The 22,408-nt window shown below is 34.4% G+C and overlaps 3 protein-coding genes across 3 annotated transcripts; 2 read left to right on the top strand and 1 right to left on the bottom strand.

Annotated features, from left to right (window-relative positions):
- Window positions 1–7,239: 7,239 nt before the first annotated feature.
- On the top strand, window positions 7,240–9,136 carry LOC120072637 (60S ribosomal protein L18a). Its single transcript, XM_039025057.1, has 4 exons — window positions 7,240–7,400; window positions 7,597–7,712; window positions 7,869–7,932; window positions 8,594–9,136. The coding sequence occupies exons 1-4, from the start codon at window positions 7,386–7,388 to the stop codon at window positions 8,933–8,935; spliced, it is 537 nt and encodes a 178-aa protein (XP_038880985.1). The 5' UTR covers window positions 7,240–7,385; the 3' UTR covers window positions 8,936–9,136.
- A 1,575-nt stretch (window positions 9,137–10,711) lies between these two features.
- LOC120072710 (uncharacterized protein At4g18257-like) lies at window positions 10,712–14,535 on the top strand. Its single transcript, XM_039025173.1, has 3 exons — window positions 10,712–11,099; window positions 13,536–13,853; window positions 14,063–14,535. The coding sequence occupies exons 1-3, from the start codon at window positions 10,825–10,827 to the stop codon at window positions 14,220–14,222; spliced, it is 753 nt and encodes a 250-aa protein (XP_038881101.1). The 5' UTR covers window positions 10,712–10,824; the 3' UTR covers window positions 14,223–14,535.
- A 4,618-nt stretch (window positions 14,536–19,153) lies between these two features.
- Window positions 19,154–21,828, bottom strand: LOC120072826 (uncharacterized protein At2g34460, chloroplastic). The gene is made up of 5 exons (XM_039025337.1): window positions 21,647–21,828; window positions 21,228–21,443; window positions 21,029–21,148; window positions 19,613–19,885; window positions 19,154–19,525 (listed from the first exon to the last, which is right to left on the bottom strand). Exons 1-5 carry the CDS (start codon window positions 21,785–21,787, stop codon window positions 19,361–19,363), a joined length of 915 nt encoding a protein of 304 aa, XP_038881265.1. The 5' UTR covers window positions 21,788–21,828; the 3' UTR covers window positions 19,154–19,360.
- Window positions 21,829–22,408: the final 580 nt, after the last annotated feature.

Here is a 22,408-nt window from a genome sequence, read left to right as displayed (position 1 = left end):
CTCATGAAAAACACCCACCACACCAAAATTAAACCGAATTGAATGCTTTAGGATGCTCTGATACTAATTGTAAGAGTGTATCAACATGAAGCAGAAGCAACAAAGATTAATAAGCATTCAAATTCACTAATTTTGGCAGAAACTAAAGCATGCCCATCTAATATAAGAGGGTTTTTAGTCATACCTTTGTAGAACTCTTCAAGATCTTGATCAACAGAAGTTGTCTTCTCCAAAGAACATCGTGAACCACCTCAAGATCTTTCTTACTATTCTCTTGGAGCTTTAGAACGAGTTATAGGACTCAAGAACAACTTGAAGCAATGGAAAACCAGAGAAAAGCTCACTGCACCACTTGTTTGAAGAACTCTTTCTTCAACACGAAATTTTCTATAAAATTTCTATTGAATGCATGCCTCAAAATCACTCCAATCTTCTTTATTTATTGTAGGTGAACATGCAAAGAAGAACACTGCATGAGTCAACTCATGCTTAGAGTAAATGAAGAGAAGGAAATGGTGTTTGTATGAGCAAGTAGAAGATGGGTAATGTTTTTCCATTAGTGCATGTTTCCAACTTTTCAATTTCCATCAAGACCGATTTCAAAATCAATTTTGATTTTAAAACTGAAAATTTTATTAATTTTATAAAATTAATTTTTAAATAATACTAACTAATTTAATATCAAATATTAAATTATTTTTTGCATAAATCCATCTTCATATATTTAAATCATATTTAAATATAAATTCTCCTATTCCGTTTAATTCTAATTTGAACGTTTCAAATTAACTTATCAAGCTACTCTAAAGCTTATCCATTTACAAGCTAGTAGGGGGACCTCGCGGAACTATAGATCATGGGTTCCAACGATTCGAGATTAATCAACTAAACTCATTAGACCGAATTAATCCCTATTCGTTAAATAATGGGCCACTCCACTATAGCCCATAGTTGAACTCTAGATATATTATGTCCACTTTATATAACCATAATCATTAAGTCGATCCTTCATAGGTTGTTCGTAATCACAACTAGGTCAAGATGACCATTTTACCCCTATGAATACGTCTTGTTCCTTAAGTTTCCACTGACCCTCTAATGAACAATTTTGATTCATAATCCCTATGAATCAAGTCCTTTCTCTGTCATGAGAAGGCGAGGCCTCGATTGTTCAAGACCTGGAATCAGTACTTAAGAGAACAACCTATCTGCTAACCCTAAATCGGGTAGGAGTGAATTTCATCTTGCAGGGCTATGTCCCCAGCTATTCATCCGGTCTTATCCCCAAAATTGGAGGCTTATTGAGCAGTGTTGTTGGATTACTCTCACCATTTGCAGATCAAAGGATAATCTCGAACAAACAGAAGTTCATAGCTAGCTATTTAATATAGGATGCTAGCTATTTAATATAGGATTAAGATCGAGTTAACCTAGGCTATTTAATAAATGAAATAGTCAAGTTTAACAGTAAACGGTCGTTATAAAGAAAAGTGACTATTTTTGTGGTTCAGTCTATATACAAACTCATTGCATAGGATGCCCCCACTCACATGTCTCAACATGAACGATCTGTGGATCACATCGTTTGTAGTACTTTACAACTCTTTGTAACAACTACAAAGTGGGCCGCATCCAATAGTGTTACCAAGATGAGATACCTAATTTCATCCATATACTTATTAGACCATTTAGGCTATATACTATTTATGCCACTACATAAAGTTACAGTAGTTAGACTATAATCATGGATATGTTTATTGAATTTTCATAATAGAATGCAAATCAACAATTTATTATTATTGATAAATAGAATGTTTAATACGAACTGCAAGTTCTAGGACATTCCCAACAGTTTTGGAGTTTGATTAGTGGGTTTTACTTCATTTTAGGTTTTTTTTTGTTGTTACAGCTCCTGGGTTTTAATTTTATAATTAGGTTGGGGCTTGAGAGCAATTAGTGATAGAAAATGACCAAAGTACGATTCCACGAAATCAACAGCAAAGTTGGATACAGTGGAAATATAGACCTCTGTATATGGCTGTGGTAAGGAATATTGAAATGGAAGTATGTGGTTGTGATCCATATAATGACATAGAGAAGATGTGAGAAGCATTATGGTGAATTTGGGGTGCTTTCGTTAACCTTTTTTTTAGAGAGACTTCTGTACACATTGGAGAAGACTTGAGAATAGTGAGATTAATATGAAACTAGAGGTGTTATGGAATTTGAAACAATTTAAAAACCTTTCATTTCTTAACTCATCTGTAATAGAAAATTAAAAGAGAAAGTCAGTTACCTTTAACTAATTTTCGTTATTGTAAAACTCTTGCATATAAAAGGATAACAATAGAGAGAAGAGGGGGAGCAGAAATCAGAGAGAGTTTTCTATAAGAGAGAGGGATCTTATATTGATTCTTCAACTTTGATTGAATAAAGAAATTTCTGAGTGTCTTGAAGAGTGGATGTAGGTGTTCTTCACCCAACCACTATAAACCTCCTCGTTTTCTCCATCTTCTTCTTCTTCCTTAAGTCTCTTTCTCTTCACTTGTTGCATCAAAATTACTAGAATTTTCTTTGATAGGAGAAGAATCATCACAACTTCAATTTCTTTTCTTCTCTAAAATTTGCATGTGAAATAGAAAGAGGAAAGTTAGAAGAAACAAAATATAACTGAACTATAACTGTTTTTTTCCAATGTAGAATTGTGTTTGGATCATTGTACTTGAAAACTCCTTATACTCATGTTCTACCTTTTCCTGTTTTTTTTTTTTCCAATGTAGAATTGTATTTGGATCATTGTACTTGAAAGCTCTTTATACTCATGTTTTACATTTTCTTGTTTTTTTCCAATGTAGAATTGTGTTGGGATCATTGTACTTGAAAGCTCCTTATATTCATGTTCTACCTTTTCCTGTTTTTTTTCCAATGTAGAATTGTGTTGGGATCATTGTACTTGAAAACTCCTTATACTCATGTTTTACCTTAATGTAACGAGCTACCTTCATGTTCCATACTAATTAGTCGTGTATTTTATTTAGTGATCATTGGTCGTTAATTGTTATTAATGCGTATGTTGACATGGTGTACTATTTTGACTCATTGAGAACAAGTTCGCAATAAGATATCAAATACGTAACAAATATGTAAGCTAACTTTGCTTGATTTTTTTTTTTTTTTGTGTAAAGTTTATTTCATTCTGAATATTATACTATATTCTTTGCAAATTTAGGACAATGACCATTTTTCAGTCTCAAAAGAATTTGCAAAAGACTAAAAAAAATCACATTCTAGAAAACAATAAATTATAAGAGCATTGAAAAAATCAATAGAATGATGTTTATTTAGTGCATTTGTATGATATGTATTAATTATTGGTTTCGTATTGTAGTGTCCTTTACAAGTAGGAACTGTCGAATGAAGGTATTATGTTATGAGATATACGCGAGAAATTGTGACTAAAGAGAAGAATATTATCACAGATATGATATATCTTTAAACATTATATAGTAAATAGTAAATAATGTTTATATTTGACTTTCTATGTTTTATAGATTGATACGAGGAGCTCGTACTCGCAACTTGAATTGGATGAAGTACGCGTGGAATGAGCGGAATATTTAGGTCGCTATATCTGATGGACTTCCTATAAATTTTGTGTATGTGGCTACATGGGAATGCCCAAAACATTTTTTGTGTTAATGTTTTGTTCAACCATTATAGGTCATATACTTTAAAGAAATGTGTGGTGGAGGATAGAATTTTAATCTTGTGATTTTTAGAATACAAAGCACATATAGATTGGTCTTACAGTTTTAGGATTATCATATATTGGGGTAGGTTGATAGAGTATATATTATTGTACGATTTGTCTTGTAAATTTTGGAATCGTTCATATACATGGAAGGTAATAGAAGAATGGAATTGTATATTTTAGTATTCTAAATTGTTACATTGGATATATTGGGCTGATATGTAGACCTGAAATATGTGCAACTGTTTATTTTAGTTGATGAAATTGTCTTATTGGAACACATGTAATACATGAAATGAGAAATGGAAATTAAATTTGAATGTTTAATCTGAAAAAAAAAACATAGATGACATTGGAAATGTGTCAAGAATTAGATTACTTGACCATTATTTCGTGTCAAGATAAAAATATATTTGACAAATAAAAAATGTCGAGAGTAATCACATATGATACATAATAAGTGTCAAGAATTAATACACTTGACATGTCATCAGTGTCAAGTATATTATATTACTTGACATGAAAATTTTGTCAAGAAATATTTCTCTTAACGTTTTTCTAGTATCAAGTTATTACGTTATACTTGATAGTTGAATACTCAACGCTTTTATTAGTGTCAAGTATACCCTCTACTCGAAATTGAAAAAACGTCAAGTAATCCAATTTTTGTAGTAGTGTCGTGTGATTGTATCTATTTTTCCAAGTCAATATCAAAAATATATATATATATATATATTCAAGGCACTTAGGGGTTAATTGCTTCAACTCTTTCATGCACCTAATGAACTTGCACATTTGGTATCGATTTTTTGCTTTAAACACCAAATCTTTCAGTTGCTTCAATTTGTATTTCGTATTGAAATTACTGGCGACATGATGAAGACAATATTGATGGTACACTCTAGGTTCACTCCAACCTATTTACTCATTGTTAATTGCAGCGAGAATGCCCTTATGTCTATTAGAAATCAAGCAAATACCATCTCGTTGGATAACATATTAACGAATGCCCAAAGAAACCATGATCAACTGGACGGGTTCTCTCCTCCAACAATAGTAAAAGAAAGGGAAAATATATGCTCATTTGCATCAATAGATAAGGCAGTCAATAATTTCTCTTTATACTTTCCATACAGATGAGTTCCATCAATATGAATCATGGTCTATAATATTTGAACCCTTCTCTTGCAGGACTGAAGGATCATAAAACTCGACAAAAAATAGTCGTATCTGACATATCAGACGGAAGAAAATACCAATCATGTTTCAGGATTGTAATGCACAACAAAACTCAACCAATACGGAAGCTCTAAATATGATTTGTCCCAATTATCAAATACAACAATAAATGTTTTTCTCTTGGCTTGCCATACCCGTCTATAATTAATATTATACCCATATTATTTTTTAATTGCTTCTTGAAGTATGGCCACAAGAACCCCAGAATCAACTTTAACCATATTTTGGATTTCAATACTCACAAAATTTGAACCAAATTATGAATGATCCTCTGAAAATTTTGAGTACAGACATGGGTGGTCCCCTTCAAGTCTAGTAATTTCAAACATCCCATGAGTTTTACGCCACATGCCTGTAACCTTTAATCACAACCATCATTCCACTGTTTGCATCTCACATACCAAATATCTTGGCTCGATTCTACTACAATAATCTCATAGTGTTCCGTCACGCAATATTTTTTAACGACCAGTTGTAGATATTCTTTAATGTCAAATAACATTCTATTTTATATTAGACTAGCATTATCTACATATCTACTACTCTCCTCCAATGTCGACCCTCGTTCACAAGTTGAATTAGTAATGTCCCAATCTATTTGGGGTGAATATTTCTGATGATACCAACTCAAGATCATGTTCTGCACTTCTATTGTTTCCAAATAATTCAAGTTCTACGTCAATATCACTGTTCCCATCATTCTCAGGTTCAATAATGACTAAATCTTTAGGACACATCAACATATTTACTCAAATCCTTACAACTGTTATAGTTTACAAAAAATACGTTAATACTAATAGCCCAATCCAATATTAGTCCAAAAGATAATCCAAACTCTATTTTATGATGAGTCTATAAAATTTATTTTTTTCTTTCAAACAATCCAAACATTATTTTAAACAATCTAAACCATCCAAATAGATCAAAACTCCAAATAGTCCAAATATTATTTTTTTTATCAGTACAAACTTATAATATTAAAATAAAAAGATCAACCACAACCCAAATTTTCAATCTAACTTATAATAATAAACTACAAAAAATAAAAATAAAAATAAAACAATTCAAATCTTACACAAATAGATCAATTAAAACATATCAAAACTCTAGTTTTTTTATGCATACATTTAAATAAAATAGTAGATCTATGGAGTACAATATCATATATTAGGGGAAAAAAAGACAAAATGTTACCTACGGTCGGTGGTGACAGAGAGAGTGGTGACGATGGTGGACGGTGGATAATCGTCGACGGCGGACAAGAGACGAAGATGGAGCGGCGGACGACGACTGTGAGAGAGAGGCAAAAAGTGGAGAAAGTTTGAGATGAGGAAGAAAGTAAAGGGAGAAGGTCGTGGGGTTGCTTTTAGGACCACTAAGTTGTGTACACCGTACACGATTTAGGATAGTTGTGGACCCCGTCCACGATTATTTGGTCCACTTTGCATGTCTATATATGTGACAATCTGCATGTGACAGGTCACTGCTAGGTGTGGTAGATCAACGTGCTACGAAGGAAGTCGTGGATCCCATCCACGATCTAGGGGTAATCGTGTACCGGCTCCACAATTCCACTACCCCATTTTTATCAATACTTTTAGTCAGATCCTATTTTTGTTAATAATTATTAAATTAACATTATTTTAAAATAAAATTTAGATTTTTACATTGTTTCTCATTAAAATTAATAAATGAGTTAGCATAAATGGAATAGATTTTAAAAGTTATAACAAACTAATGAGTTTATGAAGATTTTTACATTTTGTTCACTAAAATTAATAAGTGAATTAACATAAATTAAATAGATGGTAGAAGTTGCAACATTTAACCAATTATGAAGTTTAATTCGAGGGTCAAAATGAGCATAACTTATTGATATACAAAATGTACTATTAACTTCAATGTTAGAGGTTTAATATTAACCGTCTTTCCAAGTTCCATATTAAAATTAAAAAAAAAAGTACAATTCCTATACAAATTAACTATCAAGAGTAAACTAATTAAAAACTAGGTTGAGAAAAACTATTTAAGATTTATAAAAATAAAATAAAATAAAGTCGAGTAAAATAAGAAAAATGGAATAGTCAAAGTAGGAGTAATTTAACTTTCAATTTTTTTTCATGTCTGAAAAAAGAAAAAAGAAAAAACCCTTTCATTTTTCCCCTTCGTGGCTTCCTTCAACTAATGTAAAATAATAATTCGAGAAAAAAATATATAAAAGAATAAATAAAGAACAATTGAAAAGTCCATTAGGGCTTTGGGCCAGTTGCACCAAAAATTAGAACGTATATAAAGAAGAGGGGAACTAGGGTTTTCGTTCTGTCTTAGCCGCAGAAGCCCTTCCATCTCCGAGAAAACACCAGACGGAGCGTCCAGAGCTCTAAACTCGTCGCAAATGGTTACTTTCAGGGTAAAGCTTCCCTCTTTCAACTCTAATTCTCTGGAGTCTCAACTGTCTTACTCATAACATTTGCGAAATAACTGAATGGAACTGAGACCTATCTCTTTCTCTGTGTTTTCATGGAGCCATTTGTAAGCAACGAAATGATATGGATTGTGTAATTTCTTGTTGATGTGGTTCAATTTGGGGTGGCTGTTTTTTGCAGTTCCACCAATATCAGGTTGTGGGAAGGGCTCTCCCATCCGAAGCAGATGAGCATCCCAAGATTTACCGAATGAAGCTGTGGGCGACTAATGAAGTTCGCGCTAAATCCAAGTTTTGGTGGGTTTTTTCATCCCTTTCCTTGATGGCATTGTTTGAAGAGTGTCATTACGTTCTTTCGCTAATCGATTAATAAAATAGAGATTCGTTGCCTGGTTCTGAAGTGTTAGCTGAACTCTATCCATCTCTGTTTTTCCTTTTCCTGCTTTGTCTTAGGTATTTTCTGCGGAAGTTGAAGAAAGTGAAGAAGAGCAACGGTCAGGTGCTCGCTATCAACGAGGTAATTTGATTTTGTCTCATGCCCCTTCTTCCAGTCAGGAGGATCTAAAATCGTCATGCCCGAGGATATTTGTCTGATCATTGATGTAGGTGGCCTTATGTTGGCTCACATAGTAAATGCTCGATCACTTTGCATGAAAAAGATTATCAGGCCTTGAGCTGAACTTTTGCTTCTTTGTAGCTTGTGACATGATTAACTTCTTGTTCAGCGTTTTATCTTTTTTGAATGTGGTAGAGAGATTAGGATGGGATTTTGATGCTTTTCCTGTGCTTGTTCAAATGTCTTTACTCCTCTAGAATGTTTTGAATAACTGTCACTGTGAATATATTGTGAGCGTAATAAACTAATGGTGGATGAGGAATTGGGTTTTCTTTGCTTTGTACTATTGATTCAATACACAATCACCCTATTCCATCAATTTGGGATGATTTGTGAAATGGGAATGTTTTTAATATAAGAGAAAAATTTGAGTCATGTTTATGAATCATTCTGATGTGTTTATACGGTGGAAGATTCTTCTGTGATTGCAATGGATTATTTGCTTAACATTTGGCTTTCTAATCTGTTTTCTGGTTTGGGTTGCTAAGTTCCAACGTATACATTAAATCATTGGCTATGTTTTCCATTTGGATTGTTCACATGGACTTGTCACTGTCTTCAGATCTTTGAGAAGAATCCAACAAAAATCAAGAACTACGGTATTTGGTTGCGCTACCAAAGTCGCACAGGATATCACAACATGTACAAGGAGTACCGGGACACCACCTTAAACGGAGCAGTGGAAGCAATGTACAATGAAATGGCTTCTCGCCATAGGGTCAGGCATCCTTGTATCCAAATCATCAAGACAGCAACCGTCCCTGCCAAGCTTTGCAAGAGGGAAAGCACCAAGCAATTCCATGACTCCAAAATCAAATTCCCCTTGGTGTTCAGGACTGTTAGGCCACCCACCAGAAAGCTGAAGACCACTTACAAGGCTTCAAGGCCCAATTTGTTTATGTAATTTGTTGCTTGTTTAAGGAATGAGAAAAAGTTATCATCAGAGTTGTCTTATTTTGAAAGCTTCGGTAGAGACCTTCCTATCAGCGGTTCTTCAACGTTTATTTTTATTTTATATTTGGGACCAGACTTTGATTTTTTGGGTTTATTGCCATGTCTTTTGGTTTCTTATGGAAGTATATCATCAGCGCCTTATGAAGTCTAATATGAATATCCATATTGTTCTCCATACTTTTGTTGCCTCCCGATGGCTGTCCGGTGATAGAAATACGACAAATACTGGATTCTTGAAATGTTGCATTCTAACGGTGGTTTTCCAATGTCTTATAACCATGCCGGATTTTTAAAAAAAAATTAGAAATTGAGCTTTCAAGGAGGAAGAACTATTTTATCCCAGTTATATAAACATCATTTAAAAAAAATGTCTTTCCATAAACTATAGACTCCTCTGCGTGATGCTATATTTAAGGAAAGAAAATGAAAGTTTAGTACAAAGTGAATACTCTCTCAATTTTGATATCATAGATTTGATTATAGCTCCATTGGCTAAGATGTTTTCGAGGAAGAGGTCAAATATTTATAATTTCATTCAAATTAAGGGGCAGCTACACATTTTTATAACTCAAGATTTTCATCTCTTTCTATTTTTTACATTTATCAAAAAACTTCTATCTTTCTCTTTATCTCTATTTTCACATTTTTCGAATAATTTCATCTTCCACTCTTAATCTATTTTGAGGAACTGCATCTAACTTCACTTAGTTTGCCAAACGTCCTTATTGAGGGTAAAGGTTGTCTCTTTTCTCTTTATGTGACTCTTCAATCTCTAATTTTACAAATCATTCATCTCCAATTACATCGAGGTAGTAGACTCGTAGTGAGTAGACGATGACAATGAACTGTTGATAACAATAAGGTATATAAAGGAAAAGGGAGGAAGATGGTGGCTATGTCAAACCTCAAATCAACAAAATACCACTTAGTCATAAGTGTCAATTGAGCATATTAATCTCCACATTAGCCTCCACTTCATTAGGTCAAATATTATTTAGATCATTTTTCAATGTCCAAACATGAGGTCATTTTTGAAACTCCAAAGACCAAATATATATCAACTCAAAACTTTAAAGATCAAAAGTATATTTTGTCAATCTTCAAATTGGAAAACATATTTTCTAAAAGGAAAAAAAATCATTTTGACCATAAATTTGGCAAGTTGTATCAATGTAAACCTTAAACTTTCTATTTCATTAATTTAAAATTCAAAGTTGGCAAATCGTATTAATTTTAGCCTTAAACTTTCAATTTCATCAAATTGAACTTCAAATTTGATAGTTTGTATCAAATTCAATCATAAAGAGACTTAATGAAGGGTGTAAAATTAATACAATCTAAATCCTAATGGAACTTAATGAGACTTAAACTTTCAATTTCATCAATTATTGAAATTGCAAGTTTAGAGTTAAAATTGATACATGTAAAGTTCAAGGTAAAAAAAAGGAGTTTTTTTCCCTTCTTTTAATCATAAATAAGAAAAAGAATGAGAGCAAGTGACTAAGAAGTATATGATTTGGAACATCAACCCTACTCATAACATTTATTTTTATTTTTATTTATTTATAAAAAAAACCGGCAGTTTCTTAATTATAACAATATCGGGTGGATTCTTTAAAAAAAAAATCGGGTGGATCGAACCGGGTTCGGTTGGGTTGAGCTCGACCCCAGGCCGAATCATCGGCAACCATATAGCCCATACGGAAGGTACAGATTGAAAGGGCAAACACCGGTTTCATCTCCGTAGTTCTTAGAGAAGAAGAAGAATCTGAACAATTAGGGCTTCTGAATCTCTCTTATTTTCTCTCTTCGATTGCTTCTTCACCATTATTGAAGAATATGGGAGAGGAGGGCAAGAAGAAGAGGGTGGTTGTGGAATCGCTGGGATGGCTGACGGAGTCTTCCATCATGCCGAAGAAGCACAAGGCCATAGCTGGGGTCGGCGCATCTTCGATCATGGAGCTCAAGGCTCACCTCTACAAGTCTCAAGAGGAGTCCAAGAAGTCCAAGGAATTGGCTGGCCCTGGCGTCGAGTTCCACCGTGCAAAGAACAAGATTACTCCCAAAGACATTCTCTCCTCCCGCAATTCCGGCGTCGAGGCCCGCGCTCTCAAGTATGTTTACGATTTCTTCTTTTATAAGCTCTCTATTTAAAATTTTTAGACTGAATTTGTGAGTGGCTGATTGGTTTTGGTCATTGGGAGTTTGGGGCCTTCGAGCATCGAAGACGAATTGCATCTCTATTTAGGTAGAAAGTGAGAAGGGAATTGAATCATGTGAGTCTGAAAAAACATACCTGAATCAAATGGATCTGTTCTTTTGTAGTAATTACAATTGCCATTAGTATAGAGAGAGATCCAGTAATTCATAAGCATCTACAAGCTCAGCTAATTTATAACAAACACCTTAATCCTGTGTATCAAGTGAAAGTTCAAAAGATTGAAGCTTATCTCTCTGCTATGAGTTCTATAAACATTACTCCGAATTTTGTTGCTAATGGAAAAGTTTAAGAAAGTTTAACTGGAGTTACTCTGTCTCCCCAATTAAAAATGGACCTGCTCCTGGCTGTTTGCAGAATGAAGGGCTAAAAGTAAGTAACCTAATTTCATCTGACGAGGGAAAGTGTCTGAATGTTTAATCGATGTACGGCTTTAATTGCTTGTCATTTTATGAGCCAGATGTTTAGAAGATGTGAACCAAGTCCTTTTTCTAGACTGCAACATGGATGCTGGATTGATATACTCATCTTTCCATATACCATAATTGGTAACCCCATTTGATGTTTATTGATCTGATTTTGCCAAATTATTAACTGTGGTTATAAGTGAGGAAATGTGGTTTAGTTTAGGAAAACCACCTCTCATGGTTGGATGTCAAAATCAGAAGACCCTTAATTGAGGAAGATATCACCGGATGACCCTTCAAGCCTTCCAGCTCTTTCTATGTTTTATCCCTTTTCAATAAGTTGATACAAAATTAGAGCGTTTCCCATTCTCTCTGTATTGGACTTTGGCATGGAATGGTAAATTTCCCAATATTTTGAAAACTTTTCTGTAGAAGTTCTTCAACCTTGAAAGTTCATACGCAGTATGATCCAGAAGAGATATCCAACGTGACGTCACTCCAGGTGGTGTATTTTGAATGATACCGAGACACAAGGTCATTTATTTCTCACTGTTCCTTTGCTTAACAGCCTCAGATTGGCTTGTGGTGCTCTTTTTTGACTTGACATTCACAATCCTTGTATGAACAAAATGGGAATCTTTGGCTAAAATATTAATAGAGCTTTCAACAGGACAATGGAACATTTTTTATATTTTTCTAGAAACTGTTTTTATTATTGCTCTATATTGATGTAAATGTTACTGAGTAGTCTCAATGTTTTTCTTTCTTTCAATTGGAAGACCTAGTAATGTTCTTTGGATCAGGGGTTTGGCTCTTCCCTCCATTTTGCAACATCTCATATTATCAGTGAAATAGCTATTTCTTATTTCCCAAAGGAAATTTTATGGCAGGCAGGTTGGGGTGTTCTTTTTCCAAGTCCAAGTTCAGTTTTAGGAAGAGCAACACAAGGTTAAACTGGTTATTTGGAAGTGGGACATTTGCCGTCAATGTGATGACTATATTTGAATGCAAGTTAAATTACAATCACAACCTATTTTCTAAAGCCAAGACAAGTTCAAATTCTAACCTAAAGTTGGAATGGGAAAAAGATAGAATTCAAGAGTTTGTGAGGTTCTCTCCAAAGGATTTTTTGTGAGGTTCCCTCCATAGGCTTTTTACATAGAAAAGATGGAGAGAGAAGGGAGAAGGAGAAAAGGAAAAGTAAATGTGAATTATTTCTTTTGTTGACAAAGAGGTCATTTATCCTTTCTGTTATTCTGCAGTGTGGTGTGACTACTACTTTCTAGATTAGATTCCATCCCCTCTTCCTGCTAGTTACGTAGTGTCGCGACGACGTGCGCTGAGGACTCAAATTTAAGCCATTCGCGCGATGGTGCGCACAAGAGGCCAGCATGTGCCCTCGCCTGCACGACGAATTGTGTGTGTGTGGGGTGGGGTGGGGGGGAGTGATGCATGATGGCTAGGCAGACGTGCCCTCAGCCAGAAGGCTCTGGGCACAACTTGTGTTCAAAGACTTGGTGGTTTGCGGGTCTTCCTGCTAGTTTGACTGGTATAGGGATAATATTTTGAATGAAGGCAAGATGTTTTTTAGATTTCACCCCTTATTGATTATATTCTGACAGACTCATGTTTAGGTGTTTTGAATCTATCGTGGTTCCTGTCCAACATCTTATTAGTAATGGTATTGAGATCACTGAGATCTTTTTCCCCAAATGTGAGGTATATAGATTTGAACCCCCGACCTCAAGGGAACTTGAGTGTATGTCAAATATCGCTAAGTTATGTCATGTTTGGTGAGTGATGGTTTTTGTTTTTTCCACATGTATTTGGTGTATCGTCAATATTTCTTTTTATTCTCCTTGTTAAGAAGACTTTAAAACAATTTGGCTAACTAGTTGTCCAATTTATTTCCTGTCAAAATCCAGGGACAAGCTTGAGCTGAAAGCTATCAATGATGGATCGGTGAGCTATGCTGCACTAGAGAAGAAGGCTGCGCTATATGACAAGCTAGTGAAAGGGGAACTCTCAGATGAGGAAGATCAGGAGAAGTATTGTGTGGATTTTTTCCGCAAGAATCTTGAGCAAGATGAATCGCAACTACCAGATCATGATGCTTCTGCGCCTGGAGAAACAGACACTCCAGAAGATGAGACTGAGCCATCATTCTTGTTTAACTCAAAAACAGTGGGACTTGGAAGGACGTCTGGAGCAATGGACAACAATGAGCACAAGCGTTTTGTGAGGTAAAACTTCTCTTTCTCCTGTTTTGGAATTATGCCATGTCATGTGTGGTAGCTTCATCTATTGAATGCATTGCAATATTGAACCTATTAAAAGAAAACCTGAAAGAATGACTTTTAATAGACGTAGAGCCCTTAGCTACAGCCTCCATTATAATTTTGTTATGAAATGAGGCTCACTCGATTATTATGTTGATATTTGTTATCTTCAGGGAAGTTCACGAAGAAGTAAATCAAGCAAGAGAGAAGGCATCCGAGCTGAAAATGCGTAGACAAGAGCAGGCAGCAGCACGTCGAGAAAAACTGAAACAAGCATATCTCCGCAAACAAGTAGAGAAGTTGAAGGCTTCATCAAATTCAGGACAAACGTAACAGAGGAAGAGAAATTTAGTGTTTTAGTACAGTTTACCACTGAAGCAGGACACTGCCTCCATTGACAGCAAATACACATACCTTCGTCAGGATAATGATGGATTTTGTTTGTTTTCTTTTCTCCATCAAGTCTTTCTATTTCCTAACCCATCTTAATTTTCACCTTGTATTATAAATTGAATGTCAGGGAACTAGATAAATTTGTGCCCCACTGTATTATAAAATTAACGTTGGAAAGAGGGGGAAAAAACCCTCTGGTTTTGCTGAAAAATCAAAATTTAAGTTTGAGAGGGCATCTCTTCTTCCTTCCTCAGTTCTTGTAATTCTTTCTTTATATTCTCATCAAGAGGAAGCATGTAAACTACATATCATCATTAGCAAATGAAATAGGAAAAATTAAAAGGATATTGTCCTTTTAGAAATTATTTAGGAAAATATCGTCGTTTTTTATTTTTTTTAAATAAGTCGAGGGTTGAAAATTCGACCTACATAGGTCGAATTTTGAACCCTCGACCTTCCCCTTTCGTATTTTTTGTACATCGAATTTTGAACCTTCGATCTTGTCCTAACATTATTATCGAGTCTGTTTAATTATCATTCTGGAAACCTTCCTCATAATTTTTTGATGTGGAGAGAACGAAAGACTTTCCTCATTTCGGAGATCTTCCTCATAACACTTGTAATTATTTGATGTGTTAAAAATAATTTTGTATTGGGAGAGAACAAAAGAGGGAAGAGTAAGAGAGAGAGAGCGAGAGATTGAGAGAGCTGAGAGAGCTTTTTAACTTGGGAGTTTTCAGCTTTGATATGTTATTCTTTCTAACCCATTCATTGGTGCATATCTAGCACGAATGGGAGTTTCCAGTTTTTTTCTTTTTTGGTCTGATTTTTTTTTGGAAACTTTATGAAGGGTAGTTTTTTCATCTCAAGTGATTTGATGTGGAGAGAACAAAAGACCTTCCTCATAACACTCATAATTATTTAATGTGTTATAAATAATTTTTTATTGGGAGAGAGCGAAAGAGGGAAGAGTAAGAGAGAACGAGATTATGAGAGAGAGCGAGATCCAGAGAACGAGAGCGAGATATCCGTACAAATTTCCCTTTTTTTCTTTATTTAATTCCCCATTCCACCTTCTTCTTTCTTTCTTCTTCTTCTTTTTTTTTTTTTTTTTTAACTTTTCCATTTTATAAAAACAAATTCTAAAAATATATTTTATTATTTATAACTTTTTTTAAAAAAGAAAAAAACTCCATCAAAATCTTGGTACCAATGTACAAAAGGAATCCAAGATCATTATTGTAAATCTTTTAAATTATTATCTCACTACTGTGATTAAAAATTTCTGTTCTTTATATCAATTAGTCTTATTATAGACTTGCATGTGAAGGTTTTGAGTGTTGATTTGATTATTATTATGTCCCCAAATTATTATCTAAAATATGTAAATTTGAATATTGAAGTTTTTTTTACCTAATTTTTTAGATTTAGACTATCTGATGTTATTATTTATGTCAGTGACATTTAAAAGTTCATATCAAATATTACTATTCATAATATATAAAAAGAATAAATTAAAAAAATTATCTCATAAAAATTAAAAAAAATGTAAATTAAATATCTCATGTATATAAAAAAATAATTACAAAAATCAAGTGTGTCCCACAAGGCGGCATCGCGATTTCGAGCTGGTTGTCGTCGTCGACTTCGAACTTGAGGTTGCTCGGGTTCTTCTTGATGTTGCTCTGGTACCTCTGTAGGCGCTTCATAATATAAATATTCATTATGCTCTCCACGACTCCGGCCATGTCCATGCACGTATGAAGACGAAGGACCAGCCTCTGAGTCATAATGTCTTGAACCAAATGTTGGCATCATCATCATCGGATTAACATAATAAGTTTGACTCCGCGTCTGCATCATAGGGGGCAACTCTTCCACATTATGTGCAACCTCATCAAACTCATCCTCTTCCCGAACTGGTCCTTTACGTCTAGAAGCTGGTGGAGGAACAATAGGTATATCGTACATATAATGAATTTTCTCCATATAGCTTTGGTTGTCACTACATATAGCAAGAACCTGGTTCGGATCATTCGTAACCTCACGGAGTCTATGGTTGTTCGATCTCTGTGAATTATAAAACAATTAGACAATATTTAAAATAAATTTAAATTAAAAATAATTAGATAATATTCATTTATCAAATGACCCACAGCTGCTCCTGGACGAGTGACGTAGTGCCTTGTGATATTATTATACCAATGAATATATTCTGGAGTGACATATGTGTCAAACTGTTCAAGAGAAACCCCCACTGCAATAAACCTTGCACGATAGTGCCATCGCACTACCAAATGTGCAACTTTTTCGGACCAATCTCCAGTCCTTAGGTCAATATCATGCAGTACGGGTTCAGTATTATAAAGCGATGGGACATCCTACTGAAAACCGAATTGTCTCATCACCCTGTCAGGAAGATGCCACTCACCAATGTGAAAACATATGAGATGACTCATCGTCCGCCATATGTTTTGACCATTCCTACAAAAATTAAGCAAATTATGCATAATAATTTTGTACGACTTCCAAATAACTTGAAACACAAAATATTATATTAGAGAATATTAAAGACAAATACAATAAAAATGTGTGTAAAATAATCAATTAGGTTCAGTGTAATGTACCTGTTTAGGTTGAAACAGATCAAACATGTATCTATACTGGTTGACTACATGTGTGGCTGTCCTAGTCACATAAAATTTGTCTCTCCACCTAAATTTTTAAATTGATAATTTAGAATTTAAATTAATTAGATCAGTGATTATAAAAATTAAATTGAATTAAAAACAACATACCGAAGATCGTAGGCTCGTCCAAACTAACTTAGCGACATTAACATGTAGTTGTTGAGCCATTGTTGAAATCGCTCCCAAGCCCATAGTTGCAAAAGTAATGAGAGGCCCAACTAATCTCTCGAACCTCCAGGTCTGTGCTTTTGCATAGTTGTCTATACAACCATGCCAAGCATGCTCCACCCCACGATAATACCGCCCGATCATTAGGGTAGCTAACAGTGCCAGGAACATCAAGTGAACAAAATGACTTCATTTATCTGAAAACAGACTTCCACCCATCGTTTGTAGTATATATGCTCGCGCATATCTTACGAAGGTTTCCTCGTCTGCATCATCTGTGAGCTGACGAAATTGTGTTCCTAACCATATTAAACTTAACCTCGATCCTTTAATCTTGTCGGCAGGTGGGGTCGCACCGAGATACAGTTGACAAACTTCTAACCAGTCATCGTACATCACTCCCGTGACCGGCTCACCGTTAACAAGTAACCCCAACAACACTTCTATGTCTTGTAGAGTAATAGTGTACTCTCCAACAGACATATGGAATGTATGTGTCTCGGGCCTCCATCTCTCGACCAAGGCTGTGATCAGATGTCAGTCCAACTGAATAAATATTAATCTAGCAACCCCATAGAATCCAGATGTGCGCAGTAGTGGTAGTATTCGTGGGTGAAGCGGGATAGTGCGTTGGAGAACTGCCTCTCGACGCCTGTAAGATATTTCTCCAATAGTACGATCTCGCCATACAACAGATGATCAATGAATGGACTAGTCGTACAAAACATCAGGATCAACAGGTCCTGGGTTTAAAGCCATGATCTGAAAAAAGAATATTTATTTCTCAATTAAAAAAATATTTGTTTCTCAATTAGAAGAATAATGTACAACTTAATTAGAAGAATAATGTACAAGACAAGTTAATTAAAAGTTATGTACAAGTTAATTAAAATAATAATGTACAATTTAATTAAAAGAATAATGTACAACTTTATAATATAAAAAAATTGAATATACAATAGGAGAGAGCGAGATGTTCAGCAAGATTATAGGAGAGAGCGAGATGTTCAGCGAGATACTCTCAATCTCACTCTCTTCTTCAATCTCGCCCTCTCCTACAATCTCGCTCTCTCGATCTCGCTCTCCCCTCCAATGGAAGTAATATACAAACCCATCTCTGAGAATCAATCTTTCGTCATTTTATTCGATCATTGAATTTATCTCAGCCGTTGCCTACTGAGAGAATTTATCATTATTTTCTCAGAATTTTGGTTATTTTGTTTGTATGTAAATCATATTAGATGAAAGTCCATTCTCGAGCGTGGTAACTTGCATAACTAAACCTTTGTTTTTAGTTTAATTATATAAAAGATGGAAGTTTGAATATTTTATCTTACAGATATGTAACATCTTGAGTTAATTCAAAGTGTACTAATTAATGATAACATAACATCCATTAATGATAGTTCTTATGGTTAAATTAATTAAAACCTTTTAATAACGTATGTATGAGAAATGTTGAGGATATGGGATGATTGCATAGGATTAATTAGACTAAGCTTATCCTGATTGTGTAAAGAGCATTAGTCATGGCCGCTCTCTCCTTCAATCTCGCTTTCTCCTACAATCTCGCTCTCTCAATCTCGCTTTCTCTTACAATCTGCTTCACCCACTTATCTTCCTTGTCGAGGGTTGAAGTTTCGACTTATGTATGTCAAAACTATACAAAATTATCTTCCTAGTCATGGCCGCTCTCTCCTTCAATCTCGCTCTCTCCTACAATCTCGCTTTCAATCTCGCTCTCTCCTACAATCTCGCTTTCTCCTACAATCTCGCCCTTTCTTACAATCTGCTTCACCCACTTATCTTCCTTGTTGAGGGTTGAAGTTTCGACTTATGTATATCAAGACTATACAAAATTAGCGAGATTCTCTTCTAGAGCGAGATCCTCATCACAAAATTAGCGAGATTTCCATGTATGTTGAAACTTCAACCCTCGACAACCCTAATTTACGTATTGTTTCCAAGTTTTTGTTTGTTTGTCGATTAGTCGAATCTTCAATTCTCGACTTCTAGCCTCGAACTCCCAAAACAACAATATTTCTCTAATAAGTTTCAAAACAACAATATTTCTCTAATAAATTTTGAAAACAACAATATTAATATTAAAGGTTCCAATGAAATATAGCAGGAATATCCCAATGGGGCTTGGAAAATGAGGCATTGGTACCAGGAAGCAAGATATCATGCACTTCAATTCCGAGGATAAGACATCTTCAACTAACGCTGCTTTATGGAGCCAAAAAGATCATCATACGAACGCTTTGGTGCATCAGCTCGGGAAACTATTTCGACAACCTTGTAAGAGGCTTGGGAATGAACCAATGCCTCAACAGCTACTTCTCCAACTAAATCTCTTGATATGCTTCCTTCATAAAGAGTGTCCTAAAAATAACCCAGATTCAGTTAGCCGTCTGAATGTCATAGAGAAGTAATAATCAAGGTAAACAAGAGAAGAAAATTTGTGATTACTTCTGGTGTCATGACTAAATTTCCAGTGGGAGGCTCATTTTTCAAACCTCCAGGCCTTATTATTGTGTAGTTAATACCCGATTTCCTAATGTGCTGCTCTGCTTGAAGCTTTGCAATCAAGGTGAGTCCCAAGACATTTAAGAAGATATAAGCTGGGTTGAGAATCTGTCCCATCGCAGCTCCATTGACTAAAATAGAACTGATCAGAATAAATCTGTTTATGCCCAGCTCACGACATGCTTCAACTAGGTTTACAGTGCCAAAATTGTCAACCTGCAGTAATGTAATCATTTTGAGATTGTACCTTTGAAACATATGATATATAAGCTCCCAGTATTTGAGATCTGTGGATACTGTGGTTCACTGAAAAAATTAGTCTACTTTCTTCTATATTAATATATATATATATGTATATATGTATATGTATGTATGTCTACATCTCTGATAAGCAAGGGCGTTCAATCCATAGCTTAAACACCTCAAATAATTTACAGGACTAACCACCTAAACTTATTCACTTTGAAAATTTTGTATGATCTTAAATATTTAGGTGGTTGCCATACTCAACTTATGACTTCAAAAGCATCTGGATTATCGAGATCTCTTCTGTTTTAGACCAATTCCGGTGGTTAAAAAATTGTTAACACTCATGAATGAATAGTACTGCATGAATGAATTGTTTACACTCATGAATGAATAGTACTGCACGAATGAATTGTTTACACTCATGAATGAATAGTACTGCACTATGAAAACACACATTCTGATCTTCATGTTTAGTCCTTAGCATTAACATGCTGATATGAAAAATCAGATAACATTCGTTCATTATTTTAAGGCCTCCAATAGGATCAAGCAAAATATCATTAATTTTTGGCTAAAATATTTATAAAAAAAAATGCATGTAACTCACCATTTGTTTAAAAAATACCTTTTTTCTTTAAGTTACAATATTACCTTTCATTACAAATCTACATTTGCCATGAAAATTTATTAAAATATTAGACATCAATGCGGCGGAGACCTAAGAGGAAATTTAGGATCCGAATGGCAAATACCATCACACTTATTTCCACTTCCATCCTTGGTTTTAATGGATATCTAATTGAATGTTAATTTTGAAACGTTTATGAATAGATAAGGATAATATTACTTTGGGAAGAATATGAGTATTTTTTAAATAAATGGCAAAATGTTTTTTTTAAAAAAAAAATTAAAAATTTAGCCTAACAAGAGTTTATTTAGTACTGGTGGAAAGGTGAAGCAAATGATATTTGACCAGTTTTTCACATCTTATAGAAAATTAAGATAATTTAAGCTACAGCTTCTACTTTTCAACACAACTTTCGTGGCAGTTCAGAGGTCATTAAGTGAAATTAAAATATTGGAGAAATTTGAATAGCATCGGAAGCAAACCTTCCATGGCGCAAATAAATCCCATCCTGGGCGAAAGCCCGTCGCACAAATTACTGCTTCAGAATCAGAACCTATGGCCTCTGCCAACTTTGCAGAGCCTTCAGTCACATCCGCTTTTACCTGTTATAAGATTAACATAATTTCAACGTCACACATAATCAATGGAACTCCGAAAAAAAATTTTAATGGACAAACTTACAATTTGAAGAGCAGAATTGCCTGGGGAAAGAGTAGTTTTAGCCTTGCTTACATCTCGAACCCCGGCCTTGACTGCAAAGCCTCTAGCTAGCAACTGCTCCACAATCCTCTTTCCAGTACTTCCGGTTGCACCGGCCACAAAAATCTTTCTCTTCATATTTAGATTGTCCTCGATCTGTTTCTCTGCAACTTCTTCCGTAATTTCATTTCCTTCCATCTACCAACAGACAACAGAACTTAGAATAATTCACTAGAATTCATACGCAAACCTAGAAATCAATAAAAAAAAAACTCCAGTGACTTCCAATCCTTTCCGCAACATCATGTACGCGATCAGTGGAAAGGAAAACCATGTCTAAGAGTGGTGTTAGTGTGCTCGTAAGTAATGGAAATCGAGCGTAGAATAGGGATTAGAATTACCTTGGTGGAACTGAGAATGGAAATGGAGGGAAATCTGTTGGAGGAGAAGGAGACGGGGAGAAAGGATTTGCAGAGAGGACAAAAATGGAGACGTTGAGAGAAGGAAGAAGTGATGGCGTTGGGAAGGGAAAGAAAGGCCATTGCGGAGCCACGGATGTCTCTCCCTTGGTTCTACTGCCGCCATGTAATCTCATTTTTACTTTTCCTATTTTCTTTCTTTCCTATTTCTCTTTTTCTTTTCGTCTTCTTCCAAACCTCAACCTATAACTTAAAATCTTTATTTATTCGTTAATTTTTAAATTTTGGACTCTTCTGGTCATTTCAGAAAATATAAAAATAAAAATTTGAAAACAAGGGATTCTGTTTTTATTTCATGTTTTCAAATATTTAATTAATAATAGACGTAGTAATTGGACTATAATTTAAATAAATGTTATTGAAAGTATATTTATAAATCATAAAATTTGGGTTGTTGTTCACAAAATATTAATTAACAATAAATTATTACTGATTTATTTATAAACATATTTTTATGTCAATTTTTTTTATAATTATTATTTTGTAATATTATATAATTTATAATACATTACCTAATACATATTTTACTTTTAAAAAATGAATTGAATTTATAACATGACATAATATAGTTCTAAACTTTTAAGTGTTTTTATCTTTATTGAATATAATTTTGTACTTTAAATTCAAAATTCAAAATCTTGATACAATGAAAACAAAAAAAGTGTTGTTTTCAGAATTTACATT

Source organism: Benincasa hispida, chromosome 3, assembly GCF_009727055.1.
Source record: "Benincasa hispida cultivar B227 chromosome 3, ASM972705v1, whole genome shotgun sequence".
NCBI lineage: Eukaryota > Viridiplantae > Streptophyta > Magnoliopsida > Cucurbitales > Cucurbitaceae > Benincasa > Benincasa hispida.
Note: the sequence above shows the minus strand (reverse complement) of the source record. Positions and strands in the feature narration are given on the sequence as shown.